This window comes from Pseudophryne corroboree, chromosome 4, assembly GCF_028390025.1.
Source record: "Pseudophryne corroboree isolate aPseCor3 chromosome 4, aPseCor3.hap2, whole genome shotgun sequence".
In the NCBI taxonomy this organism is placed as follows: Eukaryota; Metazoa; Chordata; class Amphibia; order Anura; family Myobatrachidae; genus Pseudophryne; species Pseudophryne corroboree.
In genome coordinates, this window is record NC_086447.1 from 439,683,364 (window position 1) to 439,704,548 (window position 21,185).

Sequence of the window (21,185 nt, forward strand, 5' to 3'; positions counted from 1 at the left end):
CACATCTTCAGATGCACCGGATGATTCGGCTGTCACCTCAGGCCAGGATTTCCCTCCTGTGGTGGCTGCAGTCCCCCAATCTCCTTGAAGGCCGGAGTTTCGGAATTCAGGATTGGACCCTCCTCACGACGGATGTGAGTCTGCGAGGATGGGATACTGTCACCCAAGGGGCACAGTTCCAGGGCAGGAGGTCAATATTCTGGAACTTCGGACGATCTGCATTGCTCTGCTTCAGGCCTCTCCTCTGCTCACGAATCACGCAATCCAGGTCCAGTCAGACAACGCCACTGTAGTGGCGTACATCAATCAGCAAGGAGGGACAAAAAGCAGAGCCTGCATGCGAGAGGTGTCAAAGATAGTCCTCTGGGTGGAAAGAAATGCAAGAGCACTGTCAGCAATCTTCATTCCAGGTGTAGACAACTGGGAAGCGGACATTCTCAGTCGTCACGATCTCCACCCGGGAGAGTGGGGACTCCACCATCAGGTGTTCCAGCAGATCAGGCTCTGGTGGGGCTGCCCGCAGAAAGACATGATGGCTTCTCGTCTCAACAATAGCTTCACTGGTATTGCTCATGAACCAGGGTCCCTCAGTCGAGGGCAGTGGACGCACTGACGTCGCCTTGGCCTTACCGGCTGGTCTACCTGTTTCCTCCGATTCCGTTGCTCCCAAGGGTGCTCAAGCGAATCAGAAACCAAGGAGTCCAGGCAATTCTGATTGCCCCGGATTGGCCTCAGAGGGCGTGGTACGCAGATCTTCTGGACATGTCCGTCGAAGACCCTTGGCCTCTACCACTAAGAAGCGATCTTCAACAAGGACCATTCGTCTACCCTGACTCACGGTGACTTCATTTGACAGCATGGAGGTTGAGCGGAACATCCTAGCTCACAAGGGCCTTTCCAAAAAGGTTTTTGCTACCATGGATCAGGCAAGTAAACCTGTGACGTCAAAACACTATCATCATATCTGGAGAAGATATGTCTCTTGGTGCGAGGAACGCACGTACCCACCTGCAGAGTTCCACTTGGGATGTTTCTTACGTTTCCTGCAGGCAGGGGTGGATAAGGGCTTGTGTCTGGGTTCCATTAAGGTCCAGATTTCAGTTATCTCAATTTTCTTCCAGAAGAAATTGGCACTGTTGGCAGAAGTTCAGAACTTCTTGAAAGGGGTACTCCACATACAACCTCCTTTTGTGCTGCCTACGGCGCCCTGGGATTTGACTGTGGTGTTGGAATTTCTACAGTCCTCCTGGTTTGTGCCTCTGATGACGGTAGAAGGCAAGTACCTCACGTGGAAGACCGTGATGTTACTGGCCCTGGCTTCTGCTAGACGTGTCTCAGAATTGGGGGCCTTATCGTGTAAAAGTCCATACTTGGTCTTTTACAAGGACACAGCGGAGCTCAGGAGTAGGCAGCAGTTCCTGCCGAAGGTCTCTCTGCGTTTCACCTGAATCAACCTATTGTGGTTCCGCCCAGTTCTGAACCTTCTGCTCCTCAGGAGGCATTGGATGCTGTGTGAGCCTTGAAGATCTAGGTCAAGCGAACGGCTCGGATCAGAAAGACGGATTCCTTGTTTGTGCTCTATGATGCGCAGAAAAAGGGTTGTCCTGCTTCAAAGCAAAGCAGTCATTGTTCGTTGGCTTAGGCTTACTATCCAACAGGCCTATGTGTCGGCAGCCTTACCTGTTCCTCAGTCTCTGAAGGCCCACTCTACAAGATCAGTGGGATTTTTCCTGGGTGGCTGCCCAAGGAGTCTCGGCCTTGCAACTATGCCTAGCTGCTACCTGGTCGGGGAAGAACACCTTTGTGAATTTCTACAAGTTTGATACCCTGGCAAAGGAGGATACCCAGTTTGGGCAGGCGGGTCTGCAGCAGTCTCTGCACATTCCCGCCCGTTCTGGAAGCTTTGGGACGTCCCCATCGCACTAAGTCTCCCCAATATCCCTTATGGATGCTAGAGAAAATGGGATTTTAATTACCTACCAGTAAATCCTTTTCTCGTAGTCCATAAGGGATATTGGGCGACCGCCTCAGTGCGTTGACTTTTCTGCAGGTTTTCTGTTATGTGTTTACCTGTTCAGCTGTTGCTGTTATTGTTACCAGCTGTTGTTGGTTGTTATATGTTCGTGGTGTGCTGGTATTAAATCTCACCACTCTTTGTTATCATGTTCCTTCTCTCATATATGTCCTTTATCCTTCGGACACTGTTTTACGTATAACTGCCTCCGGGAGGGGGCATAGAGGGGAGAGCCAGCACACCCAGTGAAGAAATTTAAAGTGCACCGACTCCTTTGGACCCCGTCTATACCCCATCGTACTAAGTCTCCCCAATATCCCTTATGGACTACGACAAAAGGATTTACTGGTAGGTAATTAAAATCCTATTTTTTTTGCTTTCTGATGCGGTCTCCCTCTTATCCTCACCTATCTCTTTGCTTTATGTACTCACACATACATATATACTTTTTAATTTTCTTCTTTTCATTAAACACACCACCAATACTTACCTCTTACAGCACTAAACCTCAGATTACTCATCTCCCAACTAACCAATTGGTCAATTAAATTATCCAAATATTACTTCTTTACTATCAGGCTAAATGTTGTTCTCTTCCGTCTAAACAGAGGTTTAACAATCAGCAACATAGCTGTATAATAGGATAAAATAGCAGTCGATCATGGTAGTCAATGTCTAGGTTGGACAGATACTCCTTTTATATTCACCGCTGGAGGCTTGTAGAGAGATGCTCTCGTGAACAAGCCCAGCGGTGAAACGTGCGTAGAGACTCAACGTCATTGGTGACAACATTGTGGTACCGCCCCTTCCGGAAACGGGTGGCCGAACGATCGCTGCATGTGGGAAGCAGGGACACTAACAGGAAGGCCCTACAGAAGCGCTACAGTGTGTCTAAGGAGTGGTAACTATACACTGCGTGACACAATCTCTGTTAAATTAATTTCTCTTACTCTCTAGCAAAGCGCTACACAGTGTCTAAAGAGTGGCAACTATACACTGTGCGAGTGGCCAGCGAGACATTATTTTTGTGAAATCTATTCTCCTCTTCCCCCACTGTAATTAGGATTTACTGTGATATATTTAGTGTTTACTGTTCTTCAGAACTGACTTACTTCTCTATGCTATTTATATGCATTATAGCTGATACAAATTATTCGTATCAATCCAGGAAATACTCTTTCACAAATATACTTTTTTTTGTAACTATTGTTGCATTTCAAAGTGCACACCTCAGATACATTTGTTTCAGTACATAATTGTTCCAATTATCCACAGCTTTGACTCCTGCATCCAATTCAGGGCCATTCCTTGGATTGTATTTTGTGTGTGAAAAATGTATTTCAGACAAGAGTCATTTGTGATTCCTATAGCTTTACTAACCTCAGATGGCTGCCCTATTTTGACACATTATATACAATACTTTGGAAGCCAGCTTTTGAACAAAATTGATTATATATATTTAACAGAGCCAGCCTTGAGCTCTATGTGTAAAAAAGATCACGGCACATTCTCCGCAGTCTGTTATATACAAAATTGATGCTACACATTTAAAACTCTCGGGGACAGCCTTGAGCTCCTATTATGATTGTCTACTTACTTTTTAGAGCCAGTCATGCCTCTTACAAGCAAATAATTTGACGACTGGGTGACCACATTAATAACTGTCAAACTGTGCAACTGATTCCCTAATTGTCTAATTTTTCAAACACTCATCTGGTTGATGGCTGGTTTGGCTCACGCATAGTGCTTTTTCCAGTGAATCATATACCATCACAACAGAAAGCAGAAGTGTACTTTGCTTCCTTCATTCCTGGTCAAATAACTTTCCAGAATCTGCTTCTCTCTCTCTCTCATCTGGAAAGCCCTTGGTCTGTTTTTTTTACAAAAATTGACATATGTTGAGTACAGAAAGCAGAAGTCTATCTTTCTTCTACCCTCCATAAATACTTGCCCACGGCCATACTATCCTGAATATGCCCGATCTTTTCCAATCTCGGAAGCTAAGCAGGTAAGGCCTGGTCAGTACTTGGATGGGAGACCACCTGGGAATACTAAGTACCGTGGGCAATTTTTATAGGAAACAATCTCTGTCCACTTACAGTCCAAGGCTCTTCCCTTGGCCCTCTTTATTTCTAACACTTATTGTTTCATGGTTTATTATTCATTTCCTAATTATACAGCGATTGGTATGATTCCTTTCATTGTCAAAGTCGAATAGGAATCATTGAATGTACTTTAGTGATATTTTCACCCAAATATTCACCTCTTTTTTTTTGATCTTGAACCTTATTTGTTCAAAAGGCAATCAAGTTTTTATGATTCTATGATATAATTATTTTATCTTAGGGAACTAATAAAAGTTAAGTTTTATACTATAGTATCTAGATTTACATTTCATTATCACAAATGAGTGCTCCCAAAAACAGTCTTTTTCGTCTTTGTCCTTCCACTTTCAATTATAAAACTGAACATACTACAGTTTTTAATTAGTTACAATGGATTCTCTAATAGTTTATATATTTCAGACAATGATTATACATTAATAATAGGACATATAAAAAAGTATAACTGAACATTAAGGACAACATCAAAAATTAATCACAATTTTTAACAGCAATTATTTCTCACTTTTGCCCGATCTTTGTTTTTATATCATGGTTTTATATTGGACGATTCCAAATTATGATAACTCAATCTCTTAACCACTTAACGGACGATTTTTCTCTTCAAGACCATTAATAGCATTGTTTTTTTTTATTTTTTTATTTTAGTTAATGTAGTTTAAAAAGTTTTTTTTTTTTTAATTTAAATATTATGCACATCTGCAGAACGGATCTCCTTGTCAAAAACAGGGGGACGCAGTGGGGCGACGCAGTTGCATGAGATCTGACCATGCCAGTTAAGTGGTTGAGGCATACCAATGAAATAAAAAAAAATTACATTTTAATACTTGTAGCAACTACCAGTATCCAAGAAGACTTGACGAAGCCTGGTGGCTTAAACATATCTTTGCAAATATATGCATGTAAGATCTCTGAGTTTTCTATTATCATGTAATGTTCAAGTCTTATTGCTGATACCTTTTGGTGTGCTGGGGGAAAACTTCTCTCTTTTTCTTGTTTAGAATAAACCCTCCCTTTCATAAGGCTGAAAAGTATTACTAGGTTGATTGAGTAGGTACCATTTTATATTGCTGTTCTGAGAGGCATAGATGGGACCAGCATTTGGAGGGCATGCTGGTTCTTCTAGTGCCATTTGGAGGATCTAGGGGTGACTCCAGGTGAGTTGACTTTTAATTTAGATATATTTTTAATGTGCTTTTATCATGTAGCATAACAATAAGCAATTATATGACCCAGAGTGGGTTCTATTATCCTGTAGTATAACAATAAGCAAATACATGACCCAGAGGGTATGCTATTACCATATAGCATTAGGGACCCCCAGTATCAGAAAATCCTTGACAAGGCAGGATGGCTTAACCAAACTTTGTAAATATATGCAACTGAGATCTCTGAATGATCTGTTATCATGTATTGTTGAAGTATTATTGCGGATACCTCTTGGTATTGGTGCTGGTGGAAAACATCTTTTTTTCCCGTACTAGTGGTACGGTTTTCTTGTACTATAAAAATTACCCAGCGATGTTCACAATACATGTACGGTATTTCTAGTTTGCCATGATTTTCTTTAAATGTTGCATACACAGATCAAACAATATGGAAAAAAAAAAATTCCAACCTGATTTTTTAGCTCTGGGTTATCAGCCATATCCTCATTTTGTGCAGTTGCTTTTTTGATAATGGGACGGCTAGCTTCAGGTTCATCTTCAAAGTCCTCACTGTAATTTACTGGTCAAGAGAGAAGAATTGACTTGTTATATGTACTTGCTGTTAACTCAAATGTAGGAAAGCCCCTTGGCATAGCACAAAGCATACTTCTTGGAATACCTACATACACAAGCAGCAATACAGGTTGAGTATCCCATATCCAAATATTCCGAAATACGGAATATTCCGAATTACGGAATTTTTTGAGTGAGAGTGAGATAGGGAAACCTTTGTTTTCAGGTGGCTCAATGTACACAAACTTTGTTAAATACACAAAGTTATTAAAAATATTGTATTAAATGACCTTCAGGCTGTGTGTATAAGGCGTATATGAAACATAAATGAATTGTGTGAATGTACACAAAGTTTGTTTCATGCACAAAGTAATTAAAAATATTGGCTAAAATTACCTTCAGGCTGTGTGTAGAAGGTGTATATGAAGCATAAATGCATTCTGTGCATAGACTTAGGTCCCATCGCCATGATATCCCATTATGGTATGCAATTATTCCAAAATACGGAATAATCCGATATCCAAAATACTTCTGGTCCCAAGCATTTTGGATATGGGATACTCAACCTGTATAAGCTCAATTTCCCCCCCATCAACTAAAAATCTCACATATTTATCAAAAAGAAGAGAGTTTTTGCAAAACCTAAATATATTTTGGATTGGATTGTGTGCATAAATCATGGTACATCTAAATTAAATATTATTTATGTTGCATTTTTGAGCAGCTCATGTTAAAAAAACTAGGCAGTAAATAGAATAAATCCCTTTCTCCCTTGCTCTTTCCATTTCTTAATTAGCAATGACTTTTAGCTTGACATAGTAGAAATGGGGAGGCAATCCTAAACAAGAGGTAATAATTAGCATCACCAAGTAAGGTAGGAATTTTTTTTTTTAATTGGAATAATAGCAAAATACTAAATATTTTGAACAAGTCTCCTCTGAATACTTAAATGTACTAGTATTGTCTTCTAATTAAGTACTGAACTGTAAACTCCTTATGACAAGAGGTTGGAACTAGGCATTGTAAACTGTTGAGCACAAATTAATTCATAGAAACATAATAAAATAATGGGCTATGTTCAGTATGTTAATATCGTTCAGTTCAGCCACTTTATAATGCATGTAAACAGGGGTGTAACAAGAACTTTGTGGGCCCCATAGCGACATTTTGAAGGTGCCCGTCCAAATGTCTCTAGAGAGACACCACTCTGCAGCAGTGATTAAGTTTATGCCCCATATTAGTTCCTTAATTCATTTTCTTGACCAAAGTAGTGCGCTAGTTAATATTATACCCCATAGTAATGCCCTAGCTTGTTTATGAATCATCGCAGTTCCTTAGGTTACATGATATCCCATTATAGGGCTGCCATTACACATTATGCTACACAGTATCCCTAATTCACATCATGACATAGTGTCCCCAGTTCATATTATACCACATAACAGAGCCTCCTGTTCATACTGTGCAACATTAGAGAGCCCTCCAGGTCAAAATAAGATTTTACTTACTGGTAAATCTATTTCTCGTAGTCCGTAGAGGATGCTGGGACTCCGTAAGGACCATGGGGAATAGACGGGCTCCGCAGGAGATAGGGCACTTTAAGAAAGCTTTGGACTCTGGGTGTGCATTGGCTCCTCCCTCTATGCCCCTCCTCCAGACCTCAGTTAGGGAAACTGTGCCCAGAGGAGGTGGACAGTACGAGGAAGGATTTTTGTAAATCTAAGGGCGAGATCCATACCAGCCACACCAATCACACCGTATAACTTGTGATACACTACCCAGTCAACAGTATGAACAACAACATAGCCTCGGTTAAACCGATAAACTATAACATAACCCTTATGTAAGCAACAACTATATACAAGTCGTGCAGAAGAAGTCCGCACTTGGGACGGGCGCCCAGCATCCTCTGCGGACTACGAGAAATAGATTTACCGGTAAGTAAAATCTTATTTTCTCTAACGTCTTTGAGGATGCTGGGACTCCGTAAGGACCATGGGGATTATACCAAAGCTCCCAAACGGGCGGGAGAGTGTGGATGACTCTGCAGCACCGATTGAGCAAACATGAGGTCCTCCTCAGCCAGGGTATCAAACTTGTAGAACTTTGCAAAGGTGTTTGAAATCGAACAAGTAGCAGCTCTGCACAATTGCAATGCCGAGACCCCTCGGGCAGCCGCCCAAGAAGAGCCCACTTTCCTAGTGGAATGGGCCTTAACCGATTTAGGCAATGGCAAACCAGCCGTAGAATGCGCCTGCTGAATCGTATTACAGATCCAGCGAGCAATAGTCTGCTTTGAAGCAGGAGCGCCAACCTTGTTGGCCGCATACAGAACAAACAGAGCTTCAGTCTTCCTGATTCTAGCCGTTCTGTTCACATAAATCTTCAAAGCCCTGACTACATCCAGGGACTCAGAATCCTCCAAGTCCCGTGTAGCCACAGGCACGACAATAGGTTGGTTCACATGAAAAGATGAGACCACTTTTGGCAGAAAGTGAGGGCGAGTCCTCAACTCTGCCCTATCCACGTGAAAAACCAAGTATGGGCTTTTATGTGATAAAGCCGCCAATTCGGAAACACGTCTTGCCGAAGCGAACGCCAACAACATGACCACTTTCCACGTGAGGTATTTCAACTCCACAGTTTTGAGTGGTTCAAACCAAGGTGACTTGAGGAAACGTGCCACCACGTTAAGATCCCAAGGCGCCACCAGAGGCACAAAGGGAGGCTGAATATGCAGCACACCCTTCACAAAAGTCTGTACTTCAGGAAGAGAGGCTAATTCTCTTTGAAAGAAAATGGATAAGGCCGAAATTTGAACCTTTATGGACCCTAATTTTAGGCCCAAAGTCACTCCTGTTTGAAGGAAGTGAAGTAGACGGCCCAAATGGAACTCCTCCGTAGGAGCAGCTCTGGCCTCACACCAAGAAACATATTTTCGCCATATACGGTGATAATGTTTTAACGTCACGTCTTTCCTAGCCTAGATCAGGGTAGGAATGACCTCCTCCGGAATCCCTTTTTCCGCTAGGATCCGGCGTTCAACCGCCATGCCGTCAAACGTAGCCGCGGTAAGTCTTGGAACAGACAGGGCCCCTGCCGCAGCAGGTACTGCCTTAGAGGAAGAGGCCACGGATCTTCTGTGAGCAACTCTTGCAGCTCCGGATACCAAGTCCTCCGTGGCCAATCTGGAACAATGAGGATTGTTCTGACCCTGCTCATTCTTATTATTCTCAACACTTTGGGTATGAGAGGAAGAGGAGGAAATACATAGACCGATCTGAACACCCAAGGTGTCACCAGAGCGTCTACCGCTACCGCCTGAGGGTCCCTTGACATGGCGCAATACCGCTTTAGCTTTTTGTTGAGACGGGATGCCATCATGTCCATTTGAGGCAGTCCCCACCGACCCGTGATCTGTGCGAAGACTTCATGATGAAGTCCCCACTCTCCCGGATGCAGGTCGTGACTGCTGAGGAAGTCCGTCTCCCAGTTGTCCACCCCCGGGATGAACACTGCTGATAGCGCACTTACATGGCCTTCTGCCCAGCGTAGAATCCTGGTCGCTTCTGCCATGGCCACTCTGCTCCTCGTTCCGCCTTGGCGGTTTATATGAGCCACTGCCGTGACATTGTTTGACTGATTCAGAACCGGTTTTTCCCGAAGCAATTCCTCCGCTTCACGCAGGGCGTTGTATATGGCCTTCAACTCCAGGACGTTGATGTGGAAACAAGTCTCTAGATTTGACCAGAGACCTTGCAAATTTCTTCCCAGTGTGACTGCTCCCCAGCCTCGGAGGCTTGCGTCCGTGGTCACCAGGACCCAGTCCTGAATGCCGAACCTGCGACCCTCTAGTAGGTGAGCACTGTGCAGCCACCACAGGAGAGATACCCTGGTCCTGGGAGACAGGGTGATCCTTCGATGCATTTGTAAATGGGACCCGGACCACTTGTCCAAGAGGTCCCATTGAAAAGTCCTCGCATGGAACCTGCCGAAAGGGATGGCCTCGTATGAAGCCACCATCTTCCCCAGGACCCGCGATGCACTGAAACCTGTTTTGGTTTTAATAGGTTCCTGACCAGGGCTATGAGCTCCTGAACCTTTTCGACCGGAAGAAAAACCTTTTTCTGGTCTGTGTCTAGAATCAGGCCCAAAAAAATTAGACGCGTTGTACAGACTAGCTGGGACTTCGGTATATTGAGAATCCAACCGTGTAACTGCAACGTCTTCATGGACAGAGACACGCTGTCCAGCAACTTCTCCCGAGATCTCGCCTTTATGAGGAGATCGTCCAAGTATGGGATAATTGTGACCCCCTGCCTGCGCAGGAGCACCATCATTTCCGCCATTACCTTGGTGAAAATTCTCGGGGCCGTGGACAGCCCAAACAGCAACGTCTAAAATTGGTAGTGACAGTCCTGCACTGCAAATCTCAGGAACGCCTGATGAGGGGGAAATACCGGAACATGAAGGTAAGCATCCTTTATGTCCAGGGACACAATCCAATCCCCCCCCCTCCAGGCTGGCGATGACCGCCCTGAGTGATTCCATTTTGAACTTGAACCTCTTCAAGTACTGGTTCAGGGATTTTAGGTTTAAAATTGGTCTGACCGAACCGTCCGGTTTCGGAACCACAAACAGGGTCGAGTAATATCCCTCTCCTTGCTGGAGATGAGGAACTGTAACAATCACCTGTTGAATATACAATTTTTGGATTGCTGCCAACACTAGCTCCCTCTCTGACGGGGAAGACGGCAGAGCAGACTTGAAAAACCGGCGAGGCGGCAAGTCTTCGAATTCCAGCCTGTATCCTTGAGAAACATTCTCTAATGCCCAGGGATCCACCAGCGAGTGAACCCAGACGTGGCTGAAAAACCGAAGACGAGCCCCCACTAGATCTGCCTCCCCCCGGGAAGCCCCAGCGTCATGCGGTGGACTTTGCAGACGCAGGGGAGGAGTTCTGCTCTTGGGAACTAGCTGTGTGCAGCTTCTTTCCCCTGCCTTTCCCTCTGGCAACAAAGGACGATCCCCGTACCTTTTTGTTTTTATTGGAACGAAAGGACTGCATTTGATAATGAGGTGCCTTTTTTGTATGCTGCTGGGGGGACATAAGGTAAGAAATTCGACTTACCAGCCGTAGCAGTAGAGACAAGGTCCGAGAGGCCGTCTCCAAACAACTCCTCCCCTTTGTAAGGCAAGGACTCCATATGCCGCTTTGAATCGGCGTCTCCCGTCCACTGTCGGGTCCACAAGAGCCGCCTAGCAGAAATAGACATAGCATTTATTCTGGAGCTTAATAAACAAATGTCTCTCTGAGCATCTCCCATATACAAGGCAGCATCTCTAATATGCTCTATGGTCATTAAAATGGCATCCCTATCTAAGGTGTCAATCTCCGTAGATAAGTAATCTGCCCATGCCACAACAGCACTACAAACCCAGGCCGACGCCATAGCCGGTCTAACAATAGTACCTGAATGAGTGTAAATGTGCTTCATGGTAATTTCCTGCCTGCGATCAGCAGGATCCTTGAGGGAAGCCGTATCCTGAGAAGGCAGTGCCACCTTTTTGGACAAGCGTGTCAGCGCCTTGTCTACTTTAGGCGAAGATTCCCATCGTATCCTATCCGTTTGTGGAAAAGGATACGCCATGAGAATCCTTTTGGGAACTTGTGGTCTCCTATCCGGAGATTCCCAAGCCTTTTCGCACAATTCACTCAGTTCAAATGAGGACGGAAAGGTGACTTCAGGCTTTTTCCCTTTATACATGTATACCCTCGTGTCAGGGACAGGGGGTTCCTCAGTAATATGCAAAACCTCTTTAATGGCAATCATCATGTACCGAATACCTTTTGCCACCCTCGGCTGTAATTTTGCATCTTCATAGTCGACACTAGAGTCAGTATCCGTGTCGGTATCTGTGTCTTCGATCTGGGATATGGTGCGCTTCTGAGACCCCGAAGGGCCTGGCGTCACAGGGACAGGCATGGACTGGCTACCTGACTGATCCCTAGCTTGAGCCTTGTCTAACCTTTTATGCAATAGATTGACATTTGCATTCAAGACATTCAGCATATCCACCCATTCTGGTGTCTGTGTTGCCGACGGCGACATGACATTCAAGCACTCCCCCTCCACATTAAGCGAGCCTTCCTCGTCAAACATGTCGACACACGCGTACCGACACACTTCACACACACAGGGAACCTCTTTTCTGAAGACAGTATCCCCTTCAAGGCCCTTTAGAGAGACAGAGAGAGAGTATGCCAGCACACACCCCAGCGCAATGACCCTGGAGACCAACACAAAATGTTTTTCCCCCAGCCGTAGAATATGTTATCCGCCAATTATGTGCCCCCCCCCTCTCTTTTAAACACTTTTAAACACCCCTTCACCGTATGTAAGCAGGGGAGAGTCCGGGGAGCTTCCTCTCAGCTGTGCTGTGGAGAGAAAATGGCGCTGGTGAGTGCTGAGGGAGAAGCCCCGCCCCCTTGGCGGCGGGCTTCTGTCCTGCTCAAACTTACTAAAATATGGCGGGGGCTCTTTTATATACATGTACAGTGCCCACCTGTACAAGCATATTGACTTTTGCCATTATAGAGGTGTTATATTGCTGCCGAGGGCGCCGCCCCCCCCCCCCCCCCCCCTGCCCTGCACCCTGCCAGTGCCCGGAGTATGTGAGGTGTATGGGAGCAATGACGCACAGCTGCAGTGCTGTGCTTTACCTCAGTGAAGCTGAAGGCATCTGCCGCCTGACGTCTTCTGACTTCGGTTCTTCTGGCTCTGTGAGGAGAACGGCGGCGCGGTTCTGGGGGTGAACGCCCAGTAAGAACATGTATTCCCTCTGGAGCTAATGGTGTCCAGTAGCCGAGGAAGCAGAGCCTATCTTAGACAAGAAGGTCTGCCTCTCTCTCCTCAGTCCCTCGATGCAGGGAGCCTGTTGCCAGCAGTGCTCCCTGTAAAAAAGTAGAAAAAAATCCAAACAAAAATGCTTCTAGGCAGAGAACTCAGGAGAGCTCTCTGCAGTGCACCCATCTTGCTCTGGGCACAGTGTAAAACTGAGGTCTGGAGGAGGGGCATAGAGGGAGGAGCCAGTGCACACCCAGAGTCCAAAGCTTTCTTAAAGTGCCCCATCTCCTGCAGAGCCCGTCTATTCCCCATGGTCCTTACGGAGTCCCAGCATCCTCAAGGACGTTAGAGAAATTATGTATATTCTGCCACATTAAAGTGCCACAGTTCTTATTATGTAACATTCTAATGCCTCCACAATACAATGAGATCAGATTACAGCACATTACAGTGCCATCCAGTTCATATTGTGCCAAATTCAGTGCCCCCTTACCATTATAACATCCACTACACACTCTTCTCAATGAAAATTTAATGTCACACAATTCAGGCTGGGCAATGAATCAGGCCCAATTGCTTAAGATGGGTATCCACTATACAATTATCTTCCAGATGTGGCTAGCTGAAAAAAAAATGCTTGTATCTATTACCAGAAATAACAATAGACCATTTTTCCCCAGACACTGCAAAACAGGTAATAACTGTTGTTCATACAAATTGGTTAAATCATGGATTTAACAAATTTGTCTTAACAGGTTTTGCCTATTTTCCAGTGTTTGGGAGCAAATGGTTGATTGTCATCTGCTTTCATTCATTTACAGATTTTTATTCCAACCAGCCAGATCTGGCAGATGATCTACATATATAGTGTATGCCCAACTTTAGCAGGCAAATCTGGAAAATTGGTAGCAACTTTATAACCTTGGTGCAGGCACCCCTTAGCCTCTGAGCCCCATATCAATGGCACCCCCTGCAACTGCATTAGTTATGCCCAGACATGTAAATATTGTAACAAGAGATAAAAGAGGCGGAGGCCTGGAGAGGAGAACTGTTTTACAATAAAGGGGTTTATGTAACAGTGGAAAGAGTGGAGAAGTTGCCCATAGCAACTAAACAGCATCTACCTTTCATGTTCTAAGTTGTACTTTTTATAAATGCTTCCTAAAGCTGACTTTTTGCTATGGGCAACTTCGCTCTTTCACCTGCTTGAATCATCAACCCCAACGTTTTAAACTGGGGGAGATATCAGTTCTCTGCACAGCAACAGGTACTATGAGGGTCATTGTTCCCTGTGTTTAACCTCTATTGTCAAATCTGACACACAAAGATTCGTAATCCATTCTTATGATTGGTCCAGCTAATTATCTCTACACACCTGTAATTTGCTGAATACTAAACTGGCTATGGATTACAGTTCCTGCTGGTGTGGATTTCTCTGGTTCTCAAGTTTGAATATAGATTAATTTGAATCACTTCAACAGCTCATAGTAGACAGGAAGGAGGATTCATAGCTCCAAAGGGTCAATTAAATTAGGAGCAAACTGGGTTTGATGCTTTCGAAGTGCCACTGTAACAGCACACAAAGTCACACATTCATAGGCCCATATGAGTATATATTAAAATACGTAATTTAGGAACTAGGGTATGTGCAGCACAGGAGTGCACTAAAACACAGACATCACCCCAATTATACTGACCAACAAGTGTTACAGTGGCATCACTACTACCCAGGGCCTTGACACTACTCTGAATTTATTATGATGTTTTCCTTAGCCCTAAAGTGTTTTGATTTGCACTATTTTTTTTATTATTTAAAGTTGAAGTTTTACATTCAACGGTCCATCGCAGTAGTATATCACAAACATAACAATGATTAGAGTGTTCCAGACAATTTGTAGGGATTAGCGTCTGCTTGTAGCTGTATATAATTGTCAATTTATTCCTACTACGGACCAAGAGATCAGTACCTGACAAATCTTTATTTTCATCATCTTCAGATTTAGCATTGTCAGCACTGCTGAAATTAAACATTAAAACATATTTAAAAACGAAAACTGCACACAGTACACATAAAATTACGTTAAATTGGGCACATAATAATTGTACACTAGAACAGTTATGTCTTCCTGGCAACCAAAAGACCCTCCATTGTTGTTTGTTATCTACATCCTCTGACAACCTTTGCTGATTCACTGTTCTATTACAGGTTGAGTCTCCCTTATCCAAAATGCTTGGGACCAGAGGTACTTTGGATATGGGATTTGTCCGTATTTTGGAATAATTGCATACCATAGTGAGATACAGGTTGAGTATCCCATATCCAAATATTCCGAAATACGGAATATTCCGAAATACGGACTTTTTTGAGTGAGAGTGAGATAGTGAAACCTTTGTGTTTTGATGGCTCAATGTACACAAACTTTGTTTAATACACAAAGTTATTAAAAATATTGTATTAAATGACCTGCAGGCTGTGTTTATAAGGTGTATATGAAACATAAATGAATTGTGTGAATGTACACACACTTTATTTAATGCACAAAGTTATAAAAAAATATTGGCTAAAATGACCTTCAGGCTGTGTGTATAAGGTGTATATGTAACATAAATGCATTCTGTGCTTAAATTTAGGTCCCATTGCCATGATATCTCATTATGGTATGCAATTATTCCAAAATACGGAAAAATCCCATATCCAAAATACCTCTGGTCCCAAGCATTTTGGATAAGGGAGACTCAACCTGTATCATGGTGATGGGACCTAAATCTAAGCACAGAATGCATTTATGTTACATATACACCTTATATACAGAGCCTGAAGGTCATTTTAGCCAATATTTTTTATAACTTTGTGCATTAAACAAAGTGTGTCTACATTCACACAATTCATTTATGTTTCACATACACCTTATACACACAGCCTGAAGGTCATTCAATACAATATTTTTAATAACTTTGTGTATTAAACAAAGTTTGTGTACATTGAGACATCAAAAAACAAAGGTTTCACTATCTCACTCTCACTCCAAAAAGTGGGTATTTCGGAATATTCCATATTTCGGAATATATGGATATGGGATACTCAACCTGTACTATAGCATGGTACTTGACTTGCAAACAGTTAAGGCATCTGTTAAGCAGCCATTTATGAATATAGATTTAAAAGCTTGGATCAGAGTTAATATGTACTTGTCACTTACTGCAAAAGAAATGTAGCACTTTCAGTTTACATGATTTTTCCTAAATTTACATGTGAACGGACAGCTTGATTTGCACATTGCCACCACCATCTTACTATGGCAAACACATAACTGCACTGCTGGCAAATAAGCAAATTATGTTCTTACCTGAAAATTTGTTTTGGTGAAGTAACCTATGGCAGCCCTAAATAATGGTTTAATCCTTCCTTAATAGAGACAAACGAGAAAACAAAAACAAAAAAAAAAAACCTCCACCACCACAATCACACCCCCAGAGAACTGCTTTCTTACCACTCATCCTTACTTACTCTCCCAGAAGGTCCTGGAGACTACCGATTTTTCAGGTAGTCCTCCAGACCACCAGTTGGTGGCTCACCGACATCTCGCCCCCTTCTAGTGAAGAACTAGGCAGGGATGTGTGACATTTTGCCACAACGTGGACGGGGTCTAACGAAGAGTCTGGCACTACCCCTAGAGTGGTAATCTGCATCTCCTCTCCAGGCTTCTCTTAGAGAGAAGAAATATATTAAGGAAATATTTTCACGAAGTTCAAAGAAATTAAATTATTGTGTTAAGAACCACATTTTCTTATTTGTCTATCAGACTCAATGGAATTTAAATATGCAGGGACATAAATAAGTCAAGCAAAAAACAACTCTTTCACATAACATATTTAGAGATCTGATCATTTATAGATGCTTATCTACTGAATTACTAATAACCAGATGGTATTTGGAAAATATATGAAGTGAAAACCACATTGCTGCTTTGGAGATACTCCGCCAATGCCAATGAGCATATACCAGGAAGGAGCCAGTGCTCTCGTTAAGTGTCTTTGGCACCTCAAAGTATTTCCTCTGATAAGACCATGAGAGGACTTCTTGAACCCATCTTGCAAGCTTACTCGTAGACCTGCAGGAAATCTATTTTTCTAACATAATTTGTTCAAAAGTAATACACTGCTCAAAAAAATAAAGGGAACGCTAAAATAACACATCCTAGATCTGAATGAATGAAAATAAGAATTTACTTACCGATAATTCTATTTCTCATAGTCCGTAGTGGATGCTGGGAACTCCGTAAGGACCAAGGGGTAATAGCGGCTCCGCAGGAGACTGGGCACAAAAGTAAAAGCTTTAGGACTACCTGGTGTGCACTGGCTCCTCCCCCTATGACCCTCCTCCAAGCCTCAGTTAGGATACTGTGCCCGGACGAGCGTACACAATAAGGAAGGATTTTGAATCCCGGGTAAGACTCATACCAGCCACACCAATCACACCGTACAACCTGTGATCTGAACCCAGTTAACAGCATGATAACAGAGGAGCCTCTGAAAAGATGGCTCACAACAATAATAACCCGATTTTTGTAACAATAACTATGTACAAGTATTGCAGACAATCCGCACTTGGGATGGGCGCCCAGCATCCACTACGGACTATGAGAAATAGAATTATCGGTAAGTAAATTCTTATTTTCTCTGACGTCCTAGTGGATGCTGGGAACTCCGTAAGGACCATGGGGATTATACCAAAGCTCCCAAACGGGCGGGAGAGTGCGGATGACTCTGCAGCACCGAATGAGAGAACTCCAGGTCCTCCTCAGCCAGGGTATCAAATTTGTAGAATTTAGCAAACGTGTTTGCCCCTGACCAAGTAGCTGCTCGGCAAAGTTGTAAAGCCGAGACCCCTCGGGCAGCCGCCCAAGATGAGCCCACTTTCCTTGTGGAATGGGCTTTTACAGATTTTGGCTGTGGCAGGCCTGCCACAGAATGTGCAAGCTGAATTGTACTACAAATCCAACGAGCAATAGTCTGCTTACAAGCAGGAGCACCCAGCTTGTTGGGTGCATACAGGATAAACAGCGAGTCAGATTTTCTGACTCCAGCCGTCCTGGAAACATATATTTTCAGGGCCCTGACTACGTCCAGCAACTTGGAGTCCTCCAAGTCCCTAGTAGCCGCAGGTACCACAATAGGCTGGTTCAAGTGAAACGCTGAAACCACCTTAGGGAGAAATTGAGGACGAGTCCTCAATTCTGCCCTGTCCGTATGAAAAATTAGGTAAGGGCTTTTATAGGATAAAGCCGCCAATTCTGAGACACGCCTGGCTGACGCCAGGGCTAACAGCATTACCACTTTCCATGTGAGATATTTTAAGTCCACAGTGGTGAGTGGTTCAAACCAATGTGATTTTAGGAACCCCAAAACTACATTGAGATCCCAAGGTGCCACTGGAGGCACAAAAGGAGGCTGTATATGCAGTACCCCCTTGACAAACGTCTGAACTTCAGGAACTGAAGCCAGTTCTTTCTGGAAGAAAATCGACAGGGCCGAAATTTGAACCTTAATGGACCCTAATTTTAGGCCCATAGACAGTCCTGTTTGCAGGAAATGCAGGAAACGACCCAGTTGAAATTCCTCTGTAGGGGCCTTCCTGGCCTCACACCACGCAACATATTTACGCCAAATACGGTGATAATGTTGCACGGTTACATCCTTCCTGGCTTTGATCAGGGTAGGGATGACTTCATCCGGAATGCCTTTTTCCTTCAGGATCCGGCGTTCAACCGCCATGCCGTCAAACGCAGCCGCGGTAAGTCTTGGAACAGACAGGGTCCATGCTGGAGCAGGTCCTTTCTTAGAGGTAGAGGCCACGGGTCCTTCGTGAGCATCTCTTGAAGTTCCGGGTACCAAGTCCTTCTTGGCCAATCCGGAGCCACGAGTATAGTCCTTACTCCTCTCCTTCTTATGATTCTCAGTACCTTGGGTATGAGAGGCAGAGGAGGGAACACATACACTGACTGGTACACCCACGGTGTTACCAGAGCGTCCACAGCTATTGCCTGAGGGTCCCTTGACCTGGCGCAATATCTGTCTAGTTTTTTGTTGAGGCGGGACGCCATCATGTCCACCTTTGGTTTTTCCCAACGGTTCACAATCATGTGGAAGACTTCTGGGTGAAGTCCCCACTCCCCCGGGTGGAGGTCGTGTCTGCTGAGGAAGTCTGCTTCCCAGTTGTCCACTCCCGGAATGAACACTGCTGACAGTGCTATCACATGATTTTCCGCCCAGCGAAGAATCCTTGCAACTTCTGCCATTGCCCTCCTGCTTCTTGTGCCGCCCTGTTTGTTTATGTGGGCGACTGCCGTGATGTTGTCCGACTGGATCAACACCGGCTGACCCTGAAGCAGAGGCCTTGCTTGACTTAGGGCATTGTAAATGGCCCTTAGTTCCAGGATATTTATGTGAAATTACATTTCCATGCTTGACCACAAGCCCTGGAAATTTTTTCCCTGTGTGACTGCTCCCCAGCCTCTCAGGCTGGCATCCGTGGTCACCAGGACCCAGTCCTGAATGCCGAATCTGCGGCCCTCTAGAAGATGAGCACTCTGCAACCACCACAGGAGAGACACCCTTGTCCTTGGAGACAGGGTTATCCGCTGATGCATCTGAAGATGCAATCCGGACCATTTGTCCAGCAGATCCCACTGAAAAGTTCTTGCGTGGAATCTGCCGAATGGAATCGCTTCGTAAGAAGCCACCATTTTTCCCAGGACCCTTGTGCATTGATGCACTGACACTTGGCCTGGTTTTAGGAGGTTCCTGACTAGCTCGGATAACTCCCTGGCTTTCTCCTCCGGGAGAAACACCTTTTTCTGGACTGTGTCCAGAATCATCCCTAGGAACAGCAGACGTGTCGTCGGAATCAGCTGCGATTTTGGAATATTTAGAATCCACCCGTGCTATCGTAGTACTACTTGAGATAGTGCTACTCCGACCTCTAACTGTTCCCTGGACCTTGCCCTTATCAGGAGATCGTCCAAGTAAGGGATAATTAAGACGCCTTTTCTTCGAAGAAGAATCATCATTTCGGCCATTACCTTGGTAAAGACCCGGGGTGCCGTGGACAATCCAAACGGCAGCGTCTGAAACTGATAGTGACAGTTCTGTACCACAAACCTGAGGTACCCTTGGTGAGAAGGGCAAATTGGGACATGGAGGTAAACATCCTTGATGTCCAGAGACACCATATAGTCCCCTTCTTCCAGGTTCGCTATCACTGCTCTGAGTGACTCCATCTTGAATTTGAACCTTTGTATGTAAGTGTTCAATGATTTCAGATTTAAAATAGGTCTCACCGAGCCGTCCGGCTTCGGTACCACAAACAGCGTGGAATAATACCCCTTTCCCTGTTGTAGGAGGGGTACCTTGATTATCACCTGCTGGGAATACAGCTTGTGAATGACTTCCAATACCGCCTCCCTTTCGGAGGGAGACGTTGGTAAAGCAGACTTCAGGAACCGGCGAGGGGGAGACGTCTCGAATTCCAATTTGTACCCCTGAGATACTACCTGCAGGATCCAGGGGTCCACTTGCGAGTGAGCCCACTGCGCGCTGAAATTCTTGAGACGACCCCCCACCGTACCTGAGTCCGCTTGTAAGGCCCCAGCGTCATGCTGAGGACTTGGCAGAAGCGGGGGAGGGCTTCTGTTCCTGGGAAGAGGCTGCCTGCTGCAGTCTTTTTCCGCTTCCTCTGCCCCGGGGCAGATATGAGTGGCCTTTTGCCCGCTTGCCCTTATGGGGACGAAAGGACTGAGCCTGAAAAGACTGTCTTTTTCTGCTGAGAGGTGACCTGGGGTAAAAAGGTGGATTTCCCAGCCGTTGCCGTGGCCACCAGGTCCGATAGACCGACCCCAAATAACTCCTCCCCTTTATACGGCAATACTTCCATATGCCGTTTGGAATCCGCATCACCTGACCACTGTCGCGTCCATAACCCTCTTCTGGCAGAAATGGACAGCGCACTTACTCTTGATGCCAGAGTGCAAATATCCCTCTGTGCATCTCACATATATAGAAATGCATCCTTTAAATGCTCTATAGTCAATAATATACTGTCCCTGTCCAGGGTATCAATATTTTCAGTCAGGGAATCCGACCAAGCCAGCCCCGCACTGCACATCCAGGCTGAGGCGATTGCTGGTCGCAGTATAACACCAGTATGTGTGTATATACTTTTTAGGATATTTTCCAGCTTCCTATCAACTGGCTCTTTGAGGGCGGCCGTATCAGGAGACGGTAACGCCACTTGTTTTGATAAGCGTGTGAGCGCCTTATCTACCCTAGGGGGTGTTTCCCAACGCGCCCTAACCTCTGGCGGGAAAGGGTATAATGCCAATAATTTTTTAGAAATTAGCAGTTTTTTTATCGGGGGAAACCCACGCATCATCACACACCTCATTTAATTCATCTGATTCAGGAAAAACTACGGGTAGTT

At 44.6% G+C, this 21,185-nt stretch overlaps 1 protein-coding gene and 1 pseudogene across 3 annotated transcripts in view; one reads left to right on the forward strand and one right to left on the reverse strand.

The window, feature by feature from the left end:
* Positions 1–21,185, reverse strand: part of CEP162 (centrosomal protein 162) — a 420,302-nt gene that overhangs the window by 245,192 nt on the left and 153,925 nt on the right. For 2 of the 3 annotated variants that reach the window (XM_063916918.1, XM_063916916.1), the window contains exons 6-7: positions 14,674–14,723; positions 5,756–5,865 (exon numbers count right to left, since the gene is read on the reverse strand). In XM_063916918.1, coding sequence (XP_063772988.1) covers positions 5,756–5,865; positions 14,674–14,723 — 160 coding nt within the window. The remainder of the gene's footprint in view (positions 1–5,755; positions 5,866–14,673; positions 14,724–21,185) is intronic. The other variant, XM_063916917.1, reaches the window with a different exon arrangement.
* On the forward strand, positions 3,964–4,081 carry LOC134912021 (5S ribosomal RNA; annotated as a pseudogene).